This window comes from Oncorhynchus tshawytscha, linkage group LG06, assembly GCF_018296145.1.
Source record: "Oncorhynchus tshawytscha isolate Ot180627B linkage group LG06, Otsh_v2.0, whole genome shotgun sequence".
Lineage (NCBI taxonomy): Eukaryota > Metazoa > Chordata > Actinopteri > Salmoniformes > Salmonidae > Oncorhynchus > Oncorhynchus tshawytscha.
The window spans coordinates 69,750,558-69,771,431 of NC_056434.1; the positions used below are offsets into that span (position 1 = coordinate 69,750,558).

The 20,874-nt window shown below is 43.8% G+C and overlaps 2 protein-coding genes across 4 annotated transcripts in view; one reads left to right on the top strand and one right to left on the bottom strand.

Annotated features, from left to right (window-relative positions):
* On the top strand, nucleotides 1–16,036 carry vrk2 (VRK serine/threonine kinase 2). Its single transcript, XM_024424860.1, has 15 exons — nucleotides 1–106; nucleotides 522–673; nucleotides 956–1,011; nucleotides 1,338–1,407; nucleotides 2,360–2,447; nucleotides 2,636–2,744; nucleotides 2,981–3,073; nucleotides 3,265–3,397; nucleotides 9,536–9,656; nucleotides 11,093–11,151; nucleotides 11,677–11,876; nucleotides 14,100–14,231; nucleotides 14,458–14,628; nucleotides 14,742–14,891; nucleotides 15,186–16,036. The coding sequence occupies exons 2-15, from the start codon at nucleotides 544–546 to the stop codon at nucleotides 15,654–15,656; spliced, it is 1,983 nt and encodes a 660-aa protein (XP_024280628.1). The 5' UTR covers nucleotides 1–106; nucleotides 522–543; the 3' UTR covers nucleotides 15,657–16,036.
* fancl (FA complementation group L) overlaps nucleotides 15,766–20,874 on the bottom strand; it is a 14,270-nt gene continuing 9,161 nt past the window's right edge. For 2 of the 3 annotated variants that reach the window (XM_024424863.2, XM_024424861.2), the window contains exons 9-15: nucleotides 18,725–18,875; nucleotides 18,456–18,539; nucleotides 17,532–17,577; nucleotides 17,213–17,294; nucleotides 16,608–16,724; nucleotides 16,264–16,335; nucleotides 15,766–15,907 (exon numbers count right to left, since the gene is read on the bottom strand). In XM_024424863.2, the coding sequence (XP_024280631.1) occupies nucleotides 15,872–15,907; nucleotides 16,264–16,335; nucleotides 16,608–16,724; nucleotides 17,213–17,294; nucleotides 17,532–17,577; nucleotides 18,456–18,539; nucleotides 18,725–18,875 (588 nt within the window). In that variant the 3' untranslated portion in view covers nucleotides 15,766–15,871. Of the gene's footprint in view, nucleotides 15,908–16,263; nucleotides 16,414–16,607; nucleotides 16,725–17,212; nucleotides 17,295–17,531; nucleotides 17,578–18,455; nucleotides 18,540–18,724; nucleotides 18,876–20,874 lie in introns of those variants that run through there. The other variant, XM_042323572.1, reaches the window with a different exon arrangement.

Below are 20,874 nucleotides of genomic sequence, written 5' to 3' on the forward strand. Positions count from 1 at the left end.
TGTCATCGTCCCGCCTCTAGATAGCATTCATTGGCGGTTGAATAACCGGATCTATCGCTTCCTAGATCTTTGAGACATTTCACGGAAAATTATCCAAACTCTAATGGTAATGTATCGCTAGATGTTTCATTTTTATAGTAGATTTCTAGTTGGGTATCTTGCTAAGAACAAGTTGACACTGAACTGTGCAATGCCACCGAGCCAAATGAATCGAATATATTGTTTTGCTAGCTAGCTAATTTAGTTATGTAGGGAGAGCTAACTAGTTTATTCGATACAGTCTGTTAGCTTGCTGTAGCTATCTAGGTAACGTTAACTAGCTAATATGCTGGCCAGTTTCCAGATTTAACTGACTTTCAGTTTTGTTTCTGGATTTATTACGGGACTATATAGCTTCTCTCTACTTTGCAAGCTAGCTAGGTGGCTGTAGTTGCATCTGTTGACCACATGTCAATAGTCTGTCTGTACCATAAGTTACTATTGCCAGCCAACTAACTTGACTCTCTTTTACGCCCAAATAGGTTCCCATTGCTGGCTAGCCCCATGGCCCCTCCTAGGAAACGAGCATTGCCTGCACCCCTACCAGACGGGTTTACACTGATCGACACTGAGAAGAAGCAATGGAAACTGGGCAGAATTATTGGCCAAGGAGGTTTTGGATTGATCTACCTAGGTAAGTAACCAGACGAGTATGTCAATCTGTCAAGGTATCACAGATTCTCAAATAAACACACGCATCCCAATTTATTTTACCAGGAATCACAGATTTGGGTGTAAAGCATTACCAACAGAGCATAAAAACTGGAGTACATCTGATTGATGCCAAATTACTGTCATGTTTATCACGGTTTATTTATCTGTGTCCCTGTTTTTTTTCTCTCCTCTTTTTCTCTCTCACACACTCACACCCTCCTTTTTCCCCATCTCCTATCTTTCGCTCCCTTTTTTCCTTCAGCTTCGCAGGACATGGAAATGCCTGTTGGGGAGGACTCTCATTTTGTGATTAAAGTGGTGAGTACAGGGATGGCTGTGTTGTGAGTCAGGGCATTTCTATCACTGTATACGCTTTGCCATTTGTTCAGAGATAACTCCAGATGTGATCGACAGTTTGACTTAACCACAATAATTTGCTGTGAAACTCTCTTTCACTTTCTTTCTCTCTCGCTTGCTCTCTGCTTACTGGGTTTTTCGTGGATATGGGAAGGTATAATAAGGAACTGCCGTGTTAATATCCTAATAAATAAACCTATAATTGTACGGCAGTCACGTGCAACAGTTCTCAGCATTTCTATTTCCACATTTACTCATATTTCACCCTCTTATTTCATTGTCTGCAGGAGTACCATGAGAATGGGCCTCTGTTTTCTGAGCTCAAGTTCTATCAGAGGGCAGCTAAACCTGAGAACAGTGAGTATCAACAAATTCAATCAGTCAACATCATGATGTAGCAGAAATATGACTAAGAGTTCATAACCTATGTCCAATATAGGCTACATACTGTGTGGTTACAACCAAACCTATTTTAGGCTACATCTTATTTGAGTGGCCAGGCCCAGTGCAGCGGGAGTGTACTTGGCTGATGAAGTGCCCAAGACTGCTGCCTGGTGTAATTAATAAGCCAAAGCAAACATGCACCTCAGTGGCAGTTAGCCCCTTCCCTGCTTGTTTGAGCTCTTAATTCATAGAGAGGGACCCAATCCCACATAATGATGCCTGCTCCTCTGCTGGGCCCCTGACCACCTGCCAGTCTGGTGGAGAGCCAGCCAGCACTCCAAGACAGGCTTCCTGTTCACTTTGTGCGTTTCTGTGTCTGATTTAGAAGTGCATGATTATTTCCACTGTCTTTAAGTGGTCATATGTGTTTTTGTGAACAGTTCAGACAGTCCAACCTGAATCCACAGTCATTAAAACCACATCGCGTCCTAATTTGTTGCACCACTTTTAAGACCAAAGGCTTAGGTCCTCTAGGATCGTATCTTGGGCACTTGGCCATATTTGCTCAGCACCAGTTGTGCACCTGCTACCTTTCAGAGGGAATGAAACAAAATGGCATGAATGTAAATACTGAGAGCAACAAGTAATTTATAAAACAAAAATGCTAAAGAGCAAATATCTGTTTTTACACTCTTATTGTGTCCATTATTTCTATAGAAAAACAATAGGTGCAATCGTTGCACTGGTGAAAATACGTTGTGGAAAGGGGCGGCAGGTAGCCTAGTGGTTAGAGCGTTGGGCCAGTTGCTGGAAGGTTGCTGGATCGAATCCAGTTGGACAACTGAGTAGGTATCTCCCTTTCCCTAAATATAGTATGTAAGATACCATTTTTGGCCCTTGTAATTCTGTCCTGCTGTTGATTCAGTGCAGAGGTGGATGAGGAGCAAGACGCTGGATTTTCTGGGGATCCCTGCATACTGGGGATCAGGATTGGCAGAACACAACGGAACCAGGTACTACTGGAGCCACTACACTGACTGGTGTAGTGATGGTCATGGTGAAGGCATTAATAATCCCTTGCTTTGTGGTTGGGAAGTGTGTTCGAGATGATTTTACCTCTTATCCTTGACCTTTGCCCTGTACCATGTACAGTTTTTATCCAGGTGACTCGATTAAGAACAAATTCTTATTTACAATCCAGGTACAGGTTCATGGTGATGGACCGCCTGGGCAGTGACCTGCAGAAGGTGTGTGAGCGAAACGGTGGCAAGCTGAAGAAGCACACAGTACTACAGCTAGGACGTGTCCTGGTGAGTCCCTCCCTCTGTTCAAATCAAATTGTATTCGTCACATGCGCCGAATACAGTGAAATGCTTACTTACAAGCCAACAATGAAGTTAAGAAAATACGAGTTAAAAAAATATTTACTAAATAAACTAAAGTAAACATAAAATATAAATAAAAAAACACAATAAAATAATATTAATAAAACATCCTCTTCCAAGATGGAATGTAAAGATTTCACCTTCTCTTTGTCTTCCTACAGCTGGATGTGCTTGAGTATATCCATGACAACGAGTATGTCCATGCAGACATAAAGGCTGCCAACCTGATGCTTGGTCACACAGACCCTGACAAGGTTAGCGTTAGCACTGTCTCAGAACAGTAGGCATGCATATTCAAGGCATTTCTTGTACTGTGTATAAAACATACGTAGTAACATACGTTACTAGCTATATTAACATTGAGCAATGTATATGTTAAGCTTTTTACTTGTAGGTGGGCTGACTGTTATCTACACACACTGTCTGTTTATTCCCTGTACTGCAGGTGTACCTGGCTGACTACGGCCTGTCCTACAGGTACAGCCCAGACGGCGTACACAAAGAGTACAAAAAGAACCCGAAAAAGGGACACAACGGAACCATAGAGTACACCAGCATAGATGCCCACAATGGAGTCGGTAAAGTGGGATTTCATTGATATGAACACTCATAGTTTCAGGTGGCAACAACTATTGTGTAGTGAAAGGGCAAGGTTTCTGGGTATACATACAAGAATTGGTGGACAATAGCTCACTTGTCTTGACTGTGTGGCCAATGATCTCGTATGGATGTATACTAACTGCGTTACTGTATCTTTCAGTTGGCAGTGTACTTGTTTATCAATGCACAAAGTGAACCCCCCCCTTCGTTCCTTGCTATAAAACCGCCCTCAGTAGGGAACACATTAGCTGGCAAATTGCGTACATGGTCCTTTTTTATTGGACATTGATTCTCTCTGCCTCGTATTCCCCGACACAGACTCCATTAAAAAAATCCCCTAATTAGCTAAAGTCATAACCTGCATCGTGTATTCATCCCCCATTAATTAAGCCTTTGATGTTTGGTTAGAGTGGGACTGGCCACTGATAACCTCTGTTTGCTAAGAGCGGAGGACGGTGCCGAGTTCGATATGCTGAACGAGTGTGGCGAAGACTCCCTAATCGCCATGCAACTGTTTCAATCAATGCTGTCCATATGAAGGAAAACAGACAAGATGCTTAGTCAGCGTTATTGATAAAGGCAAACCCGTCAATTTTAATATTTTATAGAGTGAAGAGGGTGGTGGGGGTTAACATGCTGAACTTGTGTTTTTATGTTCGGTTCTCTGAATCAAGAGGTGTATGTTGGGCCCATGTAATTCACAGTTGCATACAAGCTAAAATGTGGCAGGCGGAACATGCTTCAACATGTTCCGAGTCGTTGATCTATGGCTGTGAATTTAATTTAACAAGCGGTTGGATAGGAATGACATTTAAATCACAGGACTGGTTTAAACACCGGTCTGTTCTTTTACAGACCTACATAGAAGTACACACACACTGTCATCTAGTGCAATTTGTTCTCATGTCACATATACTGTATGTCGTTGCATATGGTCCTCATTCCAACTTTTTGGTCTTCGCTTAACAGTAGAAGCTCTTGTATAGGTGAATCATTCATTTGCTTCTATAGCCCAGGGGTCATGAATCTTCTACAAACTAAAGTAGGTATAAGATGAAAATATACACTCACTGGCCAGTTTATTACATACACCCATCTAGTATCAGGTTGCCCCCCCCCATTTTTCCTCCAGAACAGCCTGAATACTTCAATTGGATGGTGGTACAGCAAGTTCCATCCCTAAGATGTTCTATTGGGTTGAGGTCTGGGGACTGTGCAGGCCACTCAAGTAAACTGAACTCGCTGTCCTGTTCCAGGCAATGTTTTTCCATTCCTCAATTGTCCAGTGTTGGTGATTTGCATGCCCACTGGAGCTGCTTCTTAGCTGATTGGAGTGGAATCCAGTGTGGTCATTTGCTGCAATAGCCCATCCGTGACAAGAATCAACGAGTTTTGTGTTCCGAGATGCCATTCTGCTCACCGCTGTTGTACTGTGCTGTTATTTGTCTGTTTGGCCTGCCTGTTATCTTGCACGATTGCTGTTCTCCTTCAACCTCTCATCAACGAGCTGTTTTTGCTCACTGGACTGTCAATGTAATGACGCCAACAGACATGGCCGCTCTGCTTCTTTGCAGTATTTTGTTTTTGGGGTGTAATTTCTTACATTATTAGCCCAGAATGTTTTTGTGTTTTTACATACAGCCGGAAATAACTTTTGGATATCAGAGCGGCGGTATCTAACCAGCAATACAACCAGGAATATGACTTTCCCGAATTGAGTCCTTTGTTTGTACCCCCTGGGCAGTCAAACTTATCCCAGAGGCTGCTCCATGTCGGCGCCGGCAGAGAAGAGGTATTTGGAGTGGACAGTCAATCCACTGCTTCCGAGTATTTTACTTTCGAATGTTCATCTTTGGACAATAAAGTAGACGAGCTCAGGGTGAGGATCTCCTTCCAGAAAGACATCAGGGACTGTAACTTACTCTGTTTCACAGAATCATGGCACTCGGGATATGCTGTCCCCGTCCATACAACCAGCTCCGTTCTCAGTTCATGGCGCAGACAGGAATAAAGAACTCTCCGGAAAGAAGAAATGTGTGGGTGTATGCTTCATGGTGTGATTGTGATAATATATAGAAACTTAAGTCCTTTTGTTCACCCGACCTAGAATATAATCAAATGCTGACCGTATTACCTCCCAAGAGAATTACCTTTGGTTATAGTCACAGCCCTCAAGAAACTACACTGGACTTTATGCAAACTGGTAACCACATATTCTGAGGCTGCATTTATTGTAGCTGGGGATTTTAACAAAGCAAATTTGAGGCAAACGCTACCGAAGTTCTATCAACACATTGACTGTAGTACTTGCTTAGGGAAACACTAGATCACTGCTATTCACCTTTTCGAAATACCTATAAGGCCCTCCCTTCGGTGACCTAGTTCATCAGGAAGTGTGTAGGGGATATTTTTCCTACCATGACTTAAACCTACCCAAAACAGAAACCGTGGATAGATGGCAGCATTTGCTCAACTGAAAGCGCAAACCACCACATTTAACCATGGCAAGGTGACTAGGAATATGGTCAAATACAGTGTAGTTATTCCCTCTGTAAGGCAATCAAACAGGCAGCATTTGTCAGTACAAAGTGGACAGACAAAGTATGTGGCAGGATCTACAGACAATCACAGATTACTGAGTAAGACATTTAAGCGTGTTAACCCTTGCAAGGCTGCCGGCCCAGACGGCATCCCTAGCCACATCCTCAGCATGCGCAGACCAGCTGGCTGGAGTGTTTACAGACATTCAATCTCTCTCTATCCCATTCTGCTGTCCCCACTTGCTTCAAGATGTCCACTACTGTTCCTGTACCCAAGAAAGCAAAGGTATCTGAACTAAATGACTATCACCCCATAGCACTCACTTCTGTCATCATGAAGTGCTTTGAGAGACGAGTCAAGGATCATATCACCTCCACCTTACCTGTCACCCTAGATCCACTTCAATTCACTTACTGCCCCAATAGGTCCACAGACGGAATTGCCTGCACACTGCCCTATCCCATCTGGACAAGAGGAATACCTATGCTGTTCATTGACTACAGCTCAGCATTCAACACCGTAGTACCCTCCAATCTCATCATTAAGCTTGAGGCCCTGGGTCTGAACCCCGCCCTGTGCAACTGGGTCCTGGACTTCCTGACGGGCCACCCCCCGGGTGGTGAAAGTAGGAAACAACACCTCCACTTAGCTGATCCTCAACACTGGGGCCCCACAAGGATGCATGCTCAGTCCCCTCCTGTACTCTCTGTTCACCCATGACTGTGTGGCCACGCACACCTCCAACTCAATCATAAAGTTTTCAGACAACACAACAGTCGTTGGCCTGATTACCAACAATGACGAGACAGCCTACAGGGAGGAGGTGAGGGCCCTGGCGGAGTGGTGCCAGGAAAATAACATCTCCCTCAGCGTCAACAAAACGAAGGAGCTGATGGTGGATTTCAGGAAACCGCAGAGGGAGCACGCCCATCCACAGTGACGGGACAGTAGTGGAGAAGGTGGAAAGCTTCAAGTTCCTCGGCCTACACATCACTGACACTGAAATGTTCCACCTACACAGACCGTGTACGGCAACTGCACAGCCCGCAACCGCAGAACTCTCCAGAGGGTGGTATGGTCTGCCCAACACATCACCGGGGGCACACTGCCTCCCTCAAGGCCGTCAGACTGTTAAATAGCCGGCTACATAACCCTGCACCTTAAAGGCTGCTGCCCTATATACATAGATATGAAATCACTGGCCACTTTAATGGAACACTAGTCACTTTAATGTTTACATACTGCTTTATTCATATCATATGTGTATACTGTATTCTACTGTATTTAGTCAATGCCACTCCGACATTGATCGTCTTAATATTTATATTTTTCTTAATTCCATTCTTTTTAGATTTGTGTATTGTTGTTAATTGTTAGATACTACTGCACTGTTGGCGCTAGGAACACAAGCATTTTGCTACACCCGCAATAACAAATGCTAAATATGTGAATGTGACCAATATATTTGATGGATGGATGGATGTTTGTTTGTCGTACCAGTCTCTGTAAACCATAGACACTGTCTCGCGTGAAAAGCCCAGGAGGCCGGCCGTATCTGAGATACTTGATCCGGCACACCTGGCACCAAAGACCGTAACACGCTCAGTTGCTTGGGTCACTCGTTTTGCCCACTAACATTCAACCCAACAGTAACTGAATGCCTCAATGCCTGTGCGTGCTTTATATAGCAAGCCACGGCCACGTGACCGTCTGTAGGAGCGATCCCAAATTTTTTTGTAAACTGGTATGTTTTTATGCTTATAATCATCAGTCCTTTTATGTAATAACTTCTGTTAGGCCTACAGTACTCTACTATTGGAATGAGTCAATCAGGTAACGTTTCCCTTTTTGTCTACAGTTGATAAACAAACCAGAATTATATTCCAGGTGGCTAAATATGATGGCTGGTCTTACTTGACCTCTACGTTGTAAGTTCCTTTGGGTCAAATGGAAATCGAGATGCATGCAGATTGACGAGCTACAAGACTACTTTTTGCTCAAGATCCCACACTCCCATCTTACCTATCATCACCCTCGCTGGGTAGATGTTGCCATGACAAGGGCGGAGATAGAACAGAGTGAGGCATCACTGAACTCTGAGCTAATTATCGCCTATTGGAGCAGGATGCTTTGGAACACGGAGATTCCGAAAGAGCGTGTTAAGAGTGAAAATCTGAACATCAATAGGAGAGAGAAACCCGTGTGCCTACGCAAGCATGAGCGTGTGTGCGCGTGCATACACGCTCATGCGTGTGCGTACACGCAAGCATATGCATGAATGTGTGGGTGCGTTAGAGAGAGCTGTATGTGTGTGTGTGCTGCCTTCTCATTAGGGAAAGATTCATAAATACACGACCAAACAGCAAAGGAAAAGCTATTGTGAACAGGGACAATATGGTCGAAGCACGCCACTGGTGCTTTACGTAGTTGTTGATCTTTTTAATTGTTAATCTATTTTGTGGCTGTGGGAGTTGGTGTAGTTTTTGAGTGCTGGTGTCACTTGTGTTTTTCATCTTTATTCCCTCTTATCTGCCTCTCAGTATCAATGAGGCTTTATATAATTGTTTACAACAATGGCTTAATTAGAAGTGGCAGCAACAAATATACTGTAATGCTGACCTATACACTTAAGTACTTTACACCTTCCACTCTTGAGATAATTGATTCAGTAAATTACTTAAACAAGCGGCTTAATCACAAAAATGTTGAAGGCAACAAGAGGCAGACGCAGTGGCAACCCACATCTAAATACAACCAACCAACCCGTTGTCCGTCTCTAGGCTAGCCAGTAGTGCTGTCCTGTTGGGTGCCGCTGCCTGGCAGCCACTGTGGCAGCAGCCTATTTAATTGGGAACACTGTCTGGGATCAATGCTAGCCATGGATCTGGCTCGAGATTTCTCCTTCTGACGAAGCTAGTCAGTCGATGGGTAATTTCTCCGGAGATGCACGGCCGTTACAGTATTGAGCTGCTAAAACTCCTCTGGCTCGACCCCTCACATGCACTCAATCCAGACGTATTGATGAACTCCCCACAGTTTTTCATAAAGACACTTTCTCAGTGCAGGGTTTGTTCACTTCCTTGTATTAAAACTAGATGGAAGGCATTGTTTACAACGAGGCAAGTCTAGAGGTTAATGTCTAGCCATCATCAGTATTTAGTATTTAGATATCTCCCCAGTGCACAGCACCCTGTCGACTTCTGTAACCTGTGGTATTGATTTGGGCGTAGATATCTGTGTGTTTTACTGCCTTAGAGAGGGGGTGTTTGAGCAATCGAGTGTGTGTGTTTAGGCTGTGCAGCGGGCGTCTGAATTATGTCAGAGGCCACAAGGATCCAGTTTCCTGGAACAGGCCAGAGAAGAAGGAAAACTGACATAAAATGTCAGCCCTCCCCTCAAAGCCCTGTCTGTCTGCAGAGCACAGGAAAAGTTGAGACTAACACTCACTCCATAATTGTCATCCTCCTTACCCTCTCTTTGCATACTGTTTTACCTCTGAACACAGCCCCTCAAACAAAGCTGTTTCTATCCTCCCAAACCAGGTTCTGATCATCTTCTTCTCTGTCTCTATGTAGCTCCATCGAGACGTGGAGACCTGGAGGTGTTGGGCTTCTGTCTGCTCCACTGGCTGTGTGGGGCGCTGCCCTGGGACTCTGTGCTCAAGAACCCTATACAGGTCCAAGAGGCCAAGACCAGGTAAAGACCACCCTCTCTCTGGATCCCTCTCCATCTTCCTATTGCTCCTTAGTGTTAAATCCCCATCAAAATCCGTCAGTTTTAAGCTAGAGGGATGTTTTTTGCATGGACCGCGTCTCAATTCACCACACCCACCTAGAATATGTCGGTGGCAGAGCTACAGTGGTGTTTGTCACGTGACTTGTCTGAAGGTAACCCGGTACCAGTTAAAAATAAAATATGGAGCTAGTTTTGTGTCAAATAAGGGGTTAAATGTGTCAATATATATTTCCTGAGCTTTGTTATACACCTGTCCACATACTTGTGTGTGTGTATATAGAGTATCAAAATTGAGCACACCGCCATGCAATCTCCATAGACAAACTGAATGGCCTTACCGAAGAGCTCAGTGACTTTCAACGTGGCACCGTCATAGGATGCCACCTTTTTATAACAAGTCAGTTCGTAAAATGTCTGCCCTGGTCAACTGTAAGTGCAGTTCTTGTGAAGTAGAAATGTCTCGGAGCAACAACGGCTCAGCCGTGAAGTGGTATGCCACACAAGCTCACAGAACGGGAGTGCTGAAGCGCATAGCACGTAAAAATTATGTCCCCGGTTGCAACACTCACTACCGAGTTTCAAACTGCCTCTGGAAGCAACATCAGCACAAGAACTGTTCATCGGGAGCTTCGTGAAATGGGTTTTCACGGCCTAAGCCTAAGATGACCATGCGTAATGCTAAGTGTCGGCCGGAGTGGTGTAAAGCTCGCCCCCCATTGGACTCTGGAGCAGTGGAAACGCGTTCTCTGGACTGATGAATCACCCTTCGTCATCTGGCAGACGTATCTGGGTTTGGCAGATGCCAGGATAATGTTACCTGCCCAAATGCATAGTGCCAACTGGAGGAATAATGATCTGGGGCTGTTTTTCAAGGTTTGGGCTAAGTCCCTTAGTTCCATTGAAGGGAAATCTTAACACTACAGCAAACAATGACATTCTCGACGATTCTGGGTTTCCAACTTTGTGGCAACAGTTTGGGGAAGGACATCTTCTGTTTCAGCATGATAATGCCCCTGGGCACAAAGCAAGGTCCATACAGAAATGGTTTGTCGAGATCGGTGTGGAAGAACTTGACTGGCCAACATCTGTGCCCGACCTCACTAATGCTCTTGTGGCTGAATGGAAACAAGTCCCCGCAGCAATGTTCCAACATCTAGTGAAAAGCCTTCCCAGAAGAGTGGAGGCTGTTATAGCAGCAAAGGGGGGACCAACTCCATGTTAACGCCCATGATTTTAGAATGAGATGTTCGAACCTGTGTCCACACTAATTGACAAAGTATATCTCTCGGATATAGGACAGACCCTTCAAAACTTTGTCCTTACAGTATGTCTGTTGTCTTTAAGTTAAACCCTTGTTTCTCTCTCCCCCTCTATTTCATGCCTGTTTCTCTTTCCAGACTCCTAGGTAATCTACCTGGTTCGGTGCAGGAGCTGTCGGTGGGTGGAGCTTGCACAGGTGAGTGAGAGGGCCTCCGTACCAGTCAGTACTTGTCCAGTAGTCAGACTCCAGAGTCACCACTTTGTCCCAGAAGGGAATGAAACATTTTTAGGAGGGTTTTTTGAAATATGTTCCCACAACTCCATTATCCATCCCAGAGAGATGTCTTAGAGACTCCATTGTTGTTATCTCTGGTACTGTAAACAGAGGTCACGTCTCTGTGAGGTTATGGCTATGTGATATATGGTGATGACTGACTGGGATGATTCTCTACACCTCCTCCAGAGGCAGGGCCAGGCTGGTCGCCACAGATAAGGCCCAGGACATGCATCAACCCTATTGTATATGAGTGTGATACACACTCAACCACAGTGTGTGTGGGTACACTAGGTAGCTGGACATGTTAGTTGCAGTAAGGGGTGATGGTTTCTGTGTACTGAAACACGCAGATCACACGGCACATAGCCAGTGTTAAAACATCACAGATACGTCGGAGTGGGACTATTGCGCATTCTCTCTCTTTTGTCCCTCTTCCTCTCCCAGATGAGTTGGCCAGTTTCCTGCTCAGTGTCAAAGCTCTGGATTATGAGGAACGTCCGGACTACCAGAGGCTGAGAGAGCTGCTGTCTGAGGCGGGACTGAGAGCGAGCGGAGGCCAGGGAAGGCTGGACCTGTCTATGCCACGAGGAGCAATGTCAGGGGGTTCCTCCACCAGAGGGTCTGATTGGCCAGACAGGGGCAAGGTGAGAGTACCTGAGAGATTACCTTGCTCAGAAAACTGCCTATTGGGGACCCCTAATGTACACCTATTAATCAATCGCACACATCCAGATCTACTCACAAATGTAGGCTAAATAGGCTCTTCTGGGAAAGCTTTCCACTAGATGAAGGAACATTTCTGCGGGGACTTGCTTCCATTCAGCCACGAGCATTAGTAGGTCGGGCACTGATGTTGGGCAATTAGGCCTGGCTCACAGTCAGCGTTCCAATTCATCCTGAAGGTGTTCGATGGGGTTGAGGTCAGGGCTCTGTGGAGGCCAGTCAAGTTCTTCCACACCAATCTCAACAAACTTTTTCTGTATGGACCTCACTTTGTGCATGGGGACATTTTCATGCAGAAACAGGTAAGTGCCTTCTCCAAACTGTTGCCACAATGTTGGGAGCACAGAATTGTCTAGAATGTCATTGTATGCTGTAGCATTAAGATTTCTCCTCACTGGAACTAAGGGGCCTAGCCCAAACCTTGAAAAACAGCCCCAGACTATTATTGCTCATCCACCAAACTTTACAGTTGCCACTGCATTCGGGCAGGTAGCGTTCTCCTGGCATCTGCCAATCCCAGATTCGTCCGTCGGACTGCCAGATGGTGAAACGTGATTCATCACTCCAGAATCCAATTTACACCACTCTAGCCGACACTTGGCATTGCGCATGGTGATCTCAGGCTTGTGTGTGCGGATGCTTGGCCATGGAGACCCATTTCATGAAGCTCCCGACAAACGGGTCTTGTGCTGACGTTGCTTCCAGAGGTGGTTTGGAACTCTGTAGTGAGTGTTGCAACCGAGGGCAGCCGATTCTTACGTGATACGTGCTTCAGCACTCAGTGGTCCCGTTCTGTTGGCTTGTGTGGCCTACCACTTCAAAGCTGAGCCACTGTTGTTCCTAGACGTTGCCACTTTGCTCGATTTTTATACAGCTGTCAGCAATGGGTGTGGCTCAAATAGTTGCATCCACTAATTTGAAGGGATGTCATAATTATGTGTGTCATGCTGTTTTAATGAGCTTCTTGATATGCCACACCTGTCAGGATAGATTGCCTTGGCAAATGAGAAAGCCTCACTAACCGGAATGTAAACAATTTTGAGAGAAATAAGTTGTATGTGGAACATTTCATTTCAGCTCATGAAACATGGGACCAACATGTTGTTGATATTTTTGTTCAGTATCTAATATAGCTGGATAGGGTAAAGTGCAGGTCAGGGGAGTGTAATGGAGACCAGATGGCTAGACTCACTTCATGTTCATTGTTTATACTCTTGATTTATAACCCTCTGGGAGAGGTGATGTGTCTGTGTGTGGGTCTGTCGGGAGCCCCAGTGCAGTGTGGGAGATCTACACACACTGATAGCCTCAGCCACAAATCCAGGTCTTTATTTACAACACACATACACTCCAGAAAGTATTTCTCATCAAATATGTGCATTTCAATTGGACTACCAAATATGTCATCTCTCTGGCTCTTTGCATAGCGGTGTAGAGGTGAATCACATTTTCTTCTCTAAATGCCTGGCGGGGATCTTGACCGCAGTAAAGGGGGTCAACTTGCCCCTGACCCCCATGGAGGCACACCTCGTCCCCCTCAAGAGGCTCTGGAGCGGAGAGGTGGTGATTTTCTGGAATTTACCGGAATCACTTGAGCCTCCAATGGTGACTAACTTGACCCGCAGATGGCCAAAACAGCCCAATTTGAGGCGATTGATGACACACACTTTACACACACTTTACAGGGGCAGAGGATCAGCAGCCATAATTGTTCTAATTTTCTCTAATTTCCATGCTGAACTGCTGGGCAGTTGGATCTGTAGTCAAATATAAGTCAATTTTTGGAGGTTTGGAAAGTGAGTGTAAATGTCAGTCGAATTAATAGGGGTCATGGAAAGGCTGCTTTCAGTGTCTGTCCTACTCCTCTATTGTTATTTACTCCTTTTTCCTCCCCGATTTCATGATATCCAATAGGTAGGTAGTCGTTGTCCCATCATTTGTCCTGTACGGACTCCTGTATTATTATTTATCTTCATCATTCAAAGACAAATGAATAATTCAGTGAACAATGCTTCGTCTTCAACACAGTAGGTGGCCTTCTCCTGGTCAATGGAGAATCAAGCAAGTTTCTACTATCAGAAACAGTTGCATGCTAGCCTCTTACTAAGCCCCTCACCCTCTCTTCCTGTATCCTTTCCCCACAGAAAGCAGGCCGAGGTAGAGGCTCATCCAAACTAAAGCCCGTAGTTGTGGTGGATGAGGAGAGTGATGAAGAGGATGAGAAGATGGAGTTGGATGAAGCGAGGTCCAAACCTGTACCACCCAAGGGCGTAAAGGTGTTGGCTATAAACGGGATTCACTAAACTTTACTACTGAGCTGTTTGCAACTGGTTTTAGTACAATATGACCCAAAAATAAATGCATTGGAATGTACAGTAGTGGACACACATGGAGAAATGCCCTTTTATTCTGATGTGTTGACAACAGGAGTAAAAGTATGTTTTCATTCAGTTGTTTGTTTGCGTCACATGAAATAATTATTCCGGTGTCCTTTCCCCACAGAAAGCGGGCAGGACTAAACCTGCAACTAGAGGGGCCTCCAAACCAAAGCCTATATATGTGGAGGATGACAGTGATGAAGAAAAGATGGAGATTGAAGAGGGGAGACCCAAGCCTGTACCATCTCGCTACATTAGGGGACCACCAGTATCCAACCCCCAGTCAGAACATGGGGTAAGGTGTTAGTGAATTCACAAGCAGGAAATGTCCAGGAGTATGTTGTCATAAACTAGTGCATGCTAGCTTCACGTGAAATCTCAATCTGGTCTTGTATCTTTTCCCCACAGAAAGCAGGACGAGCTAGAGGGTCGTCCAAACCAAAGTCTGTATATGTGGAGGATGACGAGAGTGAGGAAGAGGAGATGGAAAGACCCAGACCTGTGCCGTCTCAATACATCAGAGGACCACCCAAATCCAAGCCCCAGCCAGAACAGGCGGTGAGGCCAAGGCACTAAGTCCTGCAATATTGACAGGATTCACAGCATTTTACTACAATGTTGTCCAACTGGTTTTACAAGAATGGACAAAATGACCAGCTACTTTACATTGATGCCCAACTGATAATGAAATACGTTTTATCAGAGCAAGTTCAAACCCAAAATAAATCACTTTTTAAAATTGTCATTATAATTATTTTAATTGCCTTTGTTGTAATTTCACATTAACGGCTGTTACAAAAGTTCAGGTCAATGGAAGAAACCCAAGCAAATGTGTGAATTATCCCCTAACAGAAAACATCAACACAAACCAAACGTCGTGTCAGGAAAATAGTTGCTGATGACAGCGTTGCTGTGACATCAAGACCACAAGTCAACCATAGACTGTTCCAACCCAGAGAAAGTACAACCCCTACAAAAAGCAAATTGGGTCAAACACATGATGACCAGTGGGAGGACCACAGTCAGACACACTGGGAAAAACATCTGTACAAAGAGGATGGTTCAGAAATCTTCAACCATGACCACCGGTGTGGGGGTAAGAGTAATAAGCACAATCCCCCAGAATCTGACCACTGGGAAAGTCCCATCCACATATATGACTGTGGTGAGTGGGAGGAATACAGCCACAAAGACCATGGCCAGAGAGCAGAGCCTTCTCCCAAACAGAAGAGTGGCTGTAATGTCACACTGTACTGTAGTGCCTTGGTGGTCTTATTCCTGTCCCTGGCCTTTCTATTCACTCTGGCTGACAGTCCTGAATGATGACTGTGGGTGCTGTTTCCCTGCAACTCTTTGAGCTTTTTTGTTGTTTCCTATTCATCATGCCTATTTTAGGTTTGCATCATCCCCAACTCTTACTCCAGTTCGCTATAGTGTCATGACGTGAGTGAGACGATATACATTAGATGAGATGTATTATGGATTTGCTGAGGCTCATGTTAAACCATATAGCTCTATGCCCAGGCTTCAGTCAGCTCTCAGGGTTTCTGGGTGGACATCTTCACTGTGATGGGCTGTAAACAACAAGAGTAAAAATGTAATTTAACATGGACTACATTGTTATTGGCAAATGTCAAAACAGGCTCGCTGTATCAATTACTAAAAGAAAACTTTGATTTGCAACTGTACCTCTGGGGATTTTCTATAGTCTTACAGTGTGATTTATATGCGTGACTGTTGTATAATATACTAACCAAGGACATGGTACCTCCACACTACTAAATGTGATCTGCTATATTCAATGTACTTATTGTGCATGAACAGCGCTCTATATTACCTTTTTTGAAACTTTATAAGGTATGTTATGACCTTTTTATGAAGGACATCGACTGTAAAGTGAGTCTTAATGCCATATGGCGGCTTGAAATACCTTGCTGCAGTAGGGACACTCTCCAAACACTATGTTGAAGCTCTGGCGACTGGAAGGTAGTCCACGCAACCACTGGAGAGAAACCGAACAGGAACTAGTCAAACTAACTAACAGGAACTAGTCAAATTGAAGTCGACCAATTCCTTGTGCCTGTAGTGGCAAGATTAGAGAAATGCAAAGAAGCCAAACACCTGAAATGAATTTGACATTTAAAAAAAAAACATTCACATCCCATTTTTGTATGAATTTATAACAAATGATTTTAAATTCATGTCTTATCCTGGATAGTGTGTAGTGTTTTGTAAAACAGACATGGGTAGGATAGTTGTGTGCGTGTCCCTTACCTCGTACAGACAGGCCTGGTGGAAGGGTTGGCCGCAGCGAGGGTCGTTGCACACCTGATCAGGAATGGCCGACTCCAGACGGTAGGCGTAACAGATCCCACACTCCGCACTGAAACTCTACAGGAGACATTCTTAGTAGCTCTCCTCCTGTCTATCCCCTCTACCAGTGTCCCCTTTCCCTCTCTGTTTGCATATTTCTTTTCATGTAACGAGAAGCCCTTTTTCTCTCCAAGCGATCCATTAAAAAGAGGATGGCAGGTACAATTTCAACATCTGGTAAAGTAAACTTTGCTCTTCGGAATGTTAATGATGCTGAGGCATTAATCACCGTGGCGACAGTGGATAAACACTGCGCCCTTTCAACCCATCCGGCGGCAAAAAAGAGATAAATGGGGGTGTGATTAAAGCGATCTCGATAGTGCCGAGGATTCTGCCATCTTTGTTATTCTAATGATCTTATCTGTAAACAACCCAATTAAAGGGGATGCACACCCACCTCCAGCAAACAAAAAAGACCAGAAATAAAAATATATTTCTATACACAAGATTCCTCGGCAGAGGTAATTGTGAGGGCTTGGTGTTTGAAACAGGGAAATGCAACGTACAGATTTTTCGTGGGTGGCAGGTGATGGGAATTCTATCTCCAAAACATCCCGGAGGTTTTGCAAGATGCTGCAGTCCGGGTTCCTGAAAGACACAAAACAGCTCCTTCACACACTAATTAAACACATGCAAATGAAGGCGAGACGGAGGGAAGAGAAGTTTGCAATTATGACCAATATGTCTTTCTCTCCCAGCTAGGAAATGTTGACCAATGCTATCACGTTGAAATGGCATAGAAGACCGTTAATTTAGAATCACATTGTATGGAACATATAATACCAAAAAGTAGACTGTATCCAAATGACTGACTACCTAACTTACCATAAATGCATGTTGGCATTCAGCTTGTTCCTCAAAGGTGTTACCACTGCAGGGGAAAATAACCCACACAAGTTGTGAATTCCAAATGGACATTGTAAAAAGAGAGGTTTAGAGATACACAACACTTGCAGAGGGATTTAACAGTCGTTTTTGTGCATTTCAATGCATTTCAGAAAACATTGCCCCACATCTAATTTGGGGTGATGTCAAGTGTTTTCCTGGATGCAGCACACAGGCTCTTACAAACAGCTCTTCATATTTGATGACAGAGAGTCAGGCAAAGAGGAAATATTCCAATAACTTCCACATAAACGCTCTGCTCTAGTCCGTTCCACCCCATGAGCCTCGTCTTTGTGTACAGCCATCATTGCATTCTGTTGTTTGTTATTCTTAAATGCAAAAAGCAATATTTCTGCGTGACCCCATCTATTTGAGGGTCGCTGCCTGCCTCAGTCTTGGCGACAGCAGTGTGTGTTTAATAGCATTGCTAGGCAACCAACAATGAGTTCTGTGTGGCACTGTTGGCCAAGCATGACCTTGGATTTAAAGAAACAATTGGCAACAATTGTTAGGACTTAAATAGAACAAACTCGACCTTGGTTGGTCCGCTCCTACTCGTACCAAATCAAAAGCATGATTATGTTGTAAAAAACTTTGTTGGGTAGTACACATTCATCAGCTTTCCTTTTTAATACAGCTTTCCTTTGTCTGTGATCACAGATATGATAGAATAAGGGTAGGTGGAAGCCAGGTTTCCTCAATACTACATGTGCTTATCAAATTGAGTCAGATCAGTTCATAAACAGGAGGATGCATAAAATAAAATGAAACATGGCAGTGTGCCGTCATTTAATATAGGGTACACATTTCATATACATTATCGATTAAAAAAACGAACAACCATAAGTATAGTCTTTCACCTACCATGCTCAGCTCCAAGCAGGCAGCACTCTGGCAACATCTTTGGGTGTTGTGTGTCAACCTCCACTTTTATGGACACGTTATTTGCTGCAGACATAGTTAATCAGTGATTGGAGACGAGGAATAGCTGACCACAACACAAAGGAAGCAATGATGAAAAAGTGATAGGTAGTAGCAGTAGTGGTCTGTTGTTTAGTTCAGTGTGCATGAGGGTTAATTATGGCCTATAGAGGTCTCTAGTTGGTGAGTTTGCATGTCTGTGTGTGCGTTACCGATGGCAATCCTCCTCATGGTGTCGGCTCTGCTGGGTTTCTCTGGCTCTAGAACCCAGGTCTTTTCATCGATCTCATCTAGAACCGCCCAAAACTCAGCCAGAGACTCTAGAAGCAGCAGGAACTGAGTGTGAACATGACCCAGAGAACTCTGTGGGGAACAGAACACCGGTATGACAACCTAAACTAGGGTTCAAATGTGTGGGTGGATACTTTTTGAATAAAGAAATAAATGATATTAACTGAGAAATTATAATTACCGGTAGTTAATACAGTCCCTTCAAAGTATTCACACCACTTTCCCCACATTTTGTTGTTCCAAAGTGAGTTTAAAATGTATTTAATTATATTTTATCTAAAAAAAATGATTGACACAAAATACTCTTAATGTCAAAGTAGAAGAAAAATTCTAACATTTGTAAAATATATATAAAACCTAAAAACACTAATATCTTGATTAGATAAGTATTCAACCCCCTGAGTCAATATATGTTAAAAATCACCTTTGGCAGTGATTATAGCTCAGTCTTTAAAATGATTACTTCTGAACTTATTTAGGCTTGCCATAACAAAGGGGTTGAATACTTATTGACTCAAGACATTTCATATTTAATTAATTTGTAAAAATGTCTAAATACAAAATTCCACTTTGATATTGTGTGTAGGCCAGTAACAAAAATCTCAGTTTAAACCATTTTCAATTCAGGCTGTAACACAAAATGTGGAAAAAGTCAAGGGATATGAATACTTTCTGAAGGCACTGTATCATTATACCCATGTACATTAAATGGTAAGGATTTGCAGAAAAATTGGCATCTATAAAAGGTCTGACCTTGGAGAGAATGACCCGTGTAACCTAATAAGTTTATTTGTATTAAAATGACCACAATTTACACCAACTAAGCTATCTAACAGTTAGGGAAATATTTTTGCCTAGATTTGTGAGGTGAAGATGAAACATTATATACAAACATGATTTAGAAAATGATTTGACTCTTTATTCAGCATTTAATGCAGGCACAGGCTCAAAAAAACAAATTCCCTTTAGACTAGCTTTGTCCCGGGAAATCCGACATGAGGGAGAAAAAAAAAAAACGTACAAAAAAAAATAGAGAAATGAACCAAAAATGATGGGTCATTGTGCCAGCACAGTGCACACAATTTAGCATCGCACAGGTGCAGAGACTCCGCAATTACTGGCCAATTAATGCCAGTGGCGTGATTATGGTTATGGCTCCATAGAAATACAGTGGACCCAGTAAAAGGGGGCTTGGTAATTGAATTCCTGCTGGATTTGAGTGGCAGGATGTAAGAGTGTGTGTCTGTGGAAAGCTAAGATCCGCTCAGTACTCCTTGAGTGCCTCAATTAGGCCTCTTCATCTAGCACTGAGTAAAAACAGATCTATCCTCGCTACAGGCTTAACTCCTGAGGAAATGAGAGCCTAACCGTACATACTAAAACACTTCTAATAAAAGCAATCATCTAGTGTGGTTCAAATGGAGTAATGATGTATGAATGGATACACCTAAAGCCTTTATAATGGTGGCTTGTGTAGACATTGTGGGTACTGTGATGCATCTGCCTGGGCCCTCTTCTCCTGGCTGATGACAGATAGGATTCTAATCATCTATTACTGTAGGTCCGGTACATACAGTTGTACACGCACGGACTCACAAACACACAGACTGCTGGCAGAGGTTGCTCATGCTGTGCCACACCTGCATTGGTGGGTCTGGTGCCCACCAATGGTCCTGCCCAGCCACAATCTGATTCGTACGTCAATCACCACACACTGATTTTAAAAGACACAAAACAGGTATGTATTACTGTATGAACATACACTCATTTGCCAGTTTATTAGGTACACCCATCTTGTGCCCCAGAACAGCCTGAATTCTTTGGGTTGGAAAACATTGCTCAATTTGTATCAAGGGACCTAACGTGTGCCAAGAAAACATTCCCCACAACGTTACACCACTGCCACCAGCCAGTACCGTTGACAATAGGCAGGATGGGGCCAAGGTGTCATGTTGCTTACACCAAATCCTGACTGCCATCAGCATGACGCAACAGGAACCAGGATTTGTCTGACCAGGCAATGTTTTTCCAATTCTCAATTGTCCAGTGTTGGTGGAGCCACTTCTTGTTT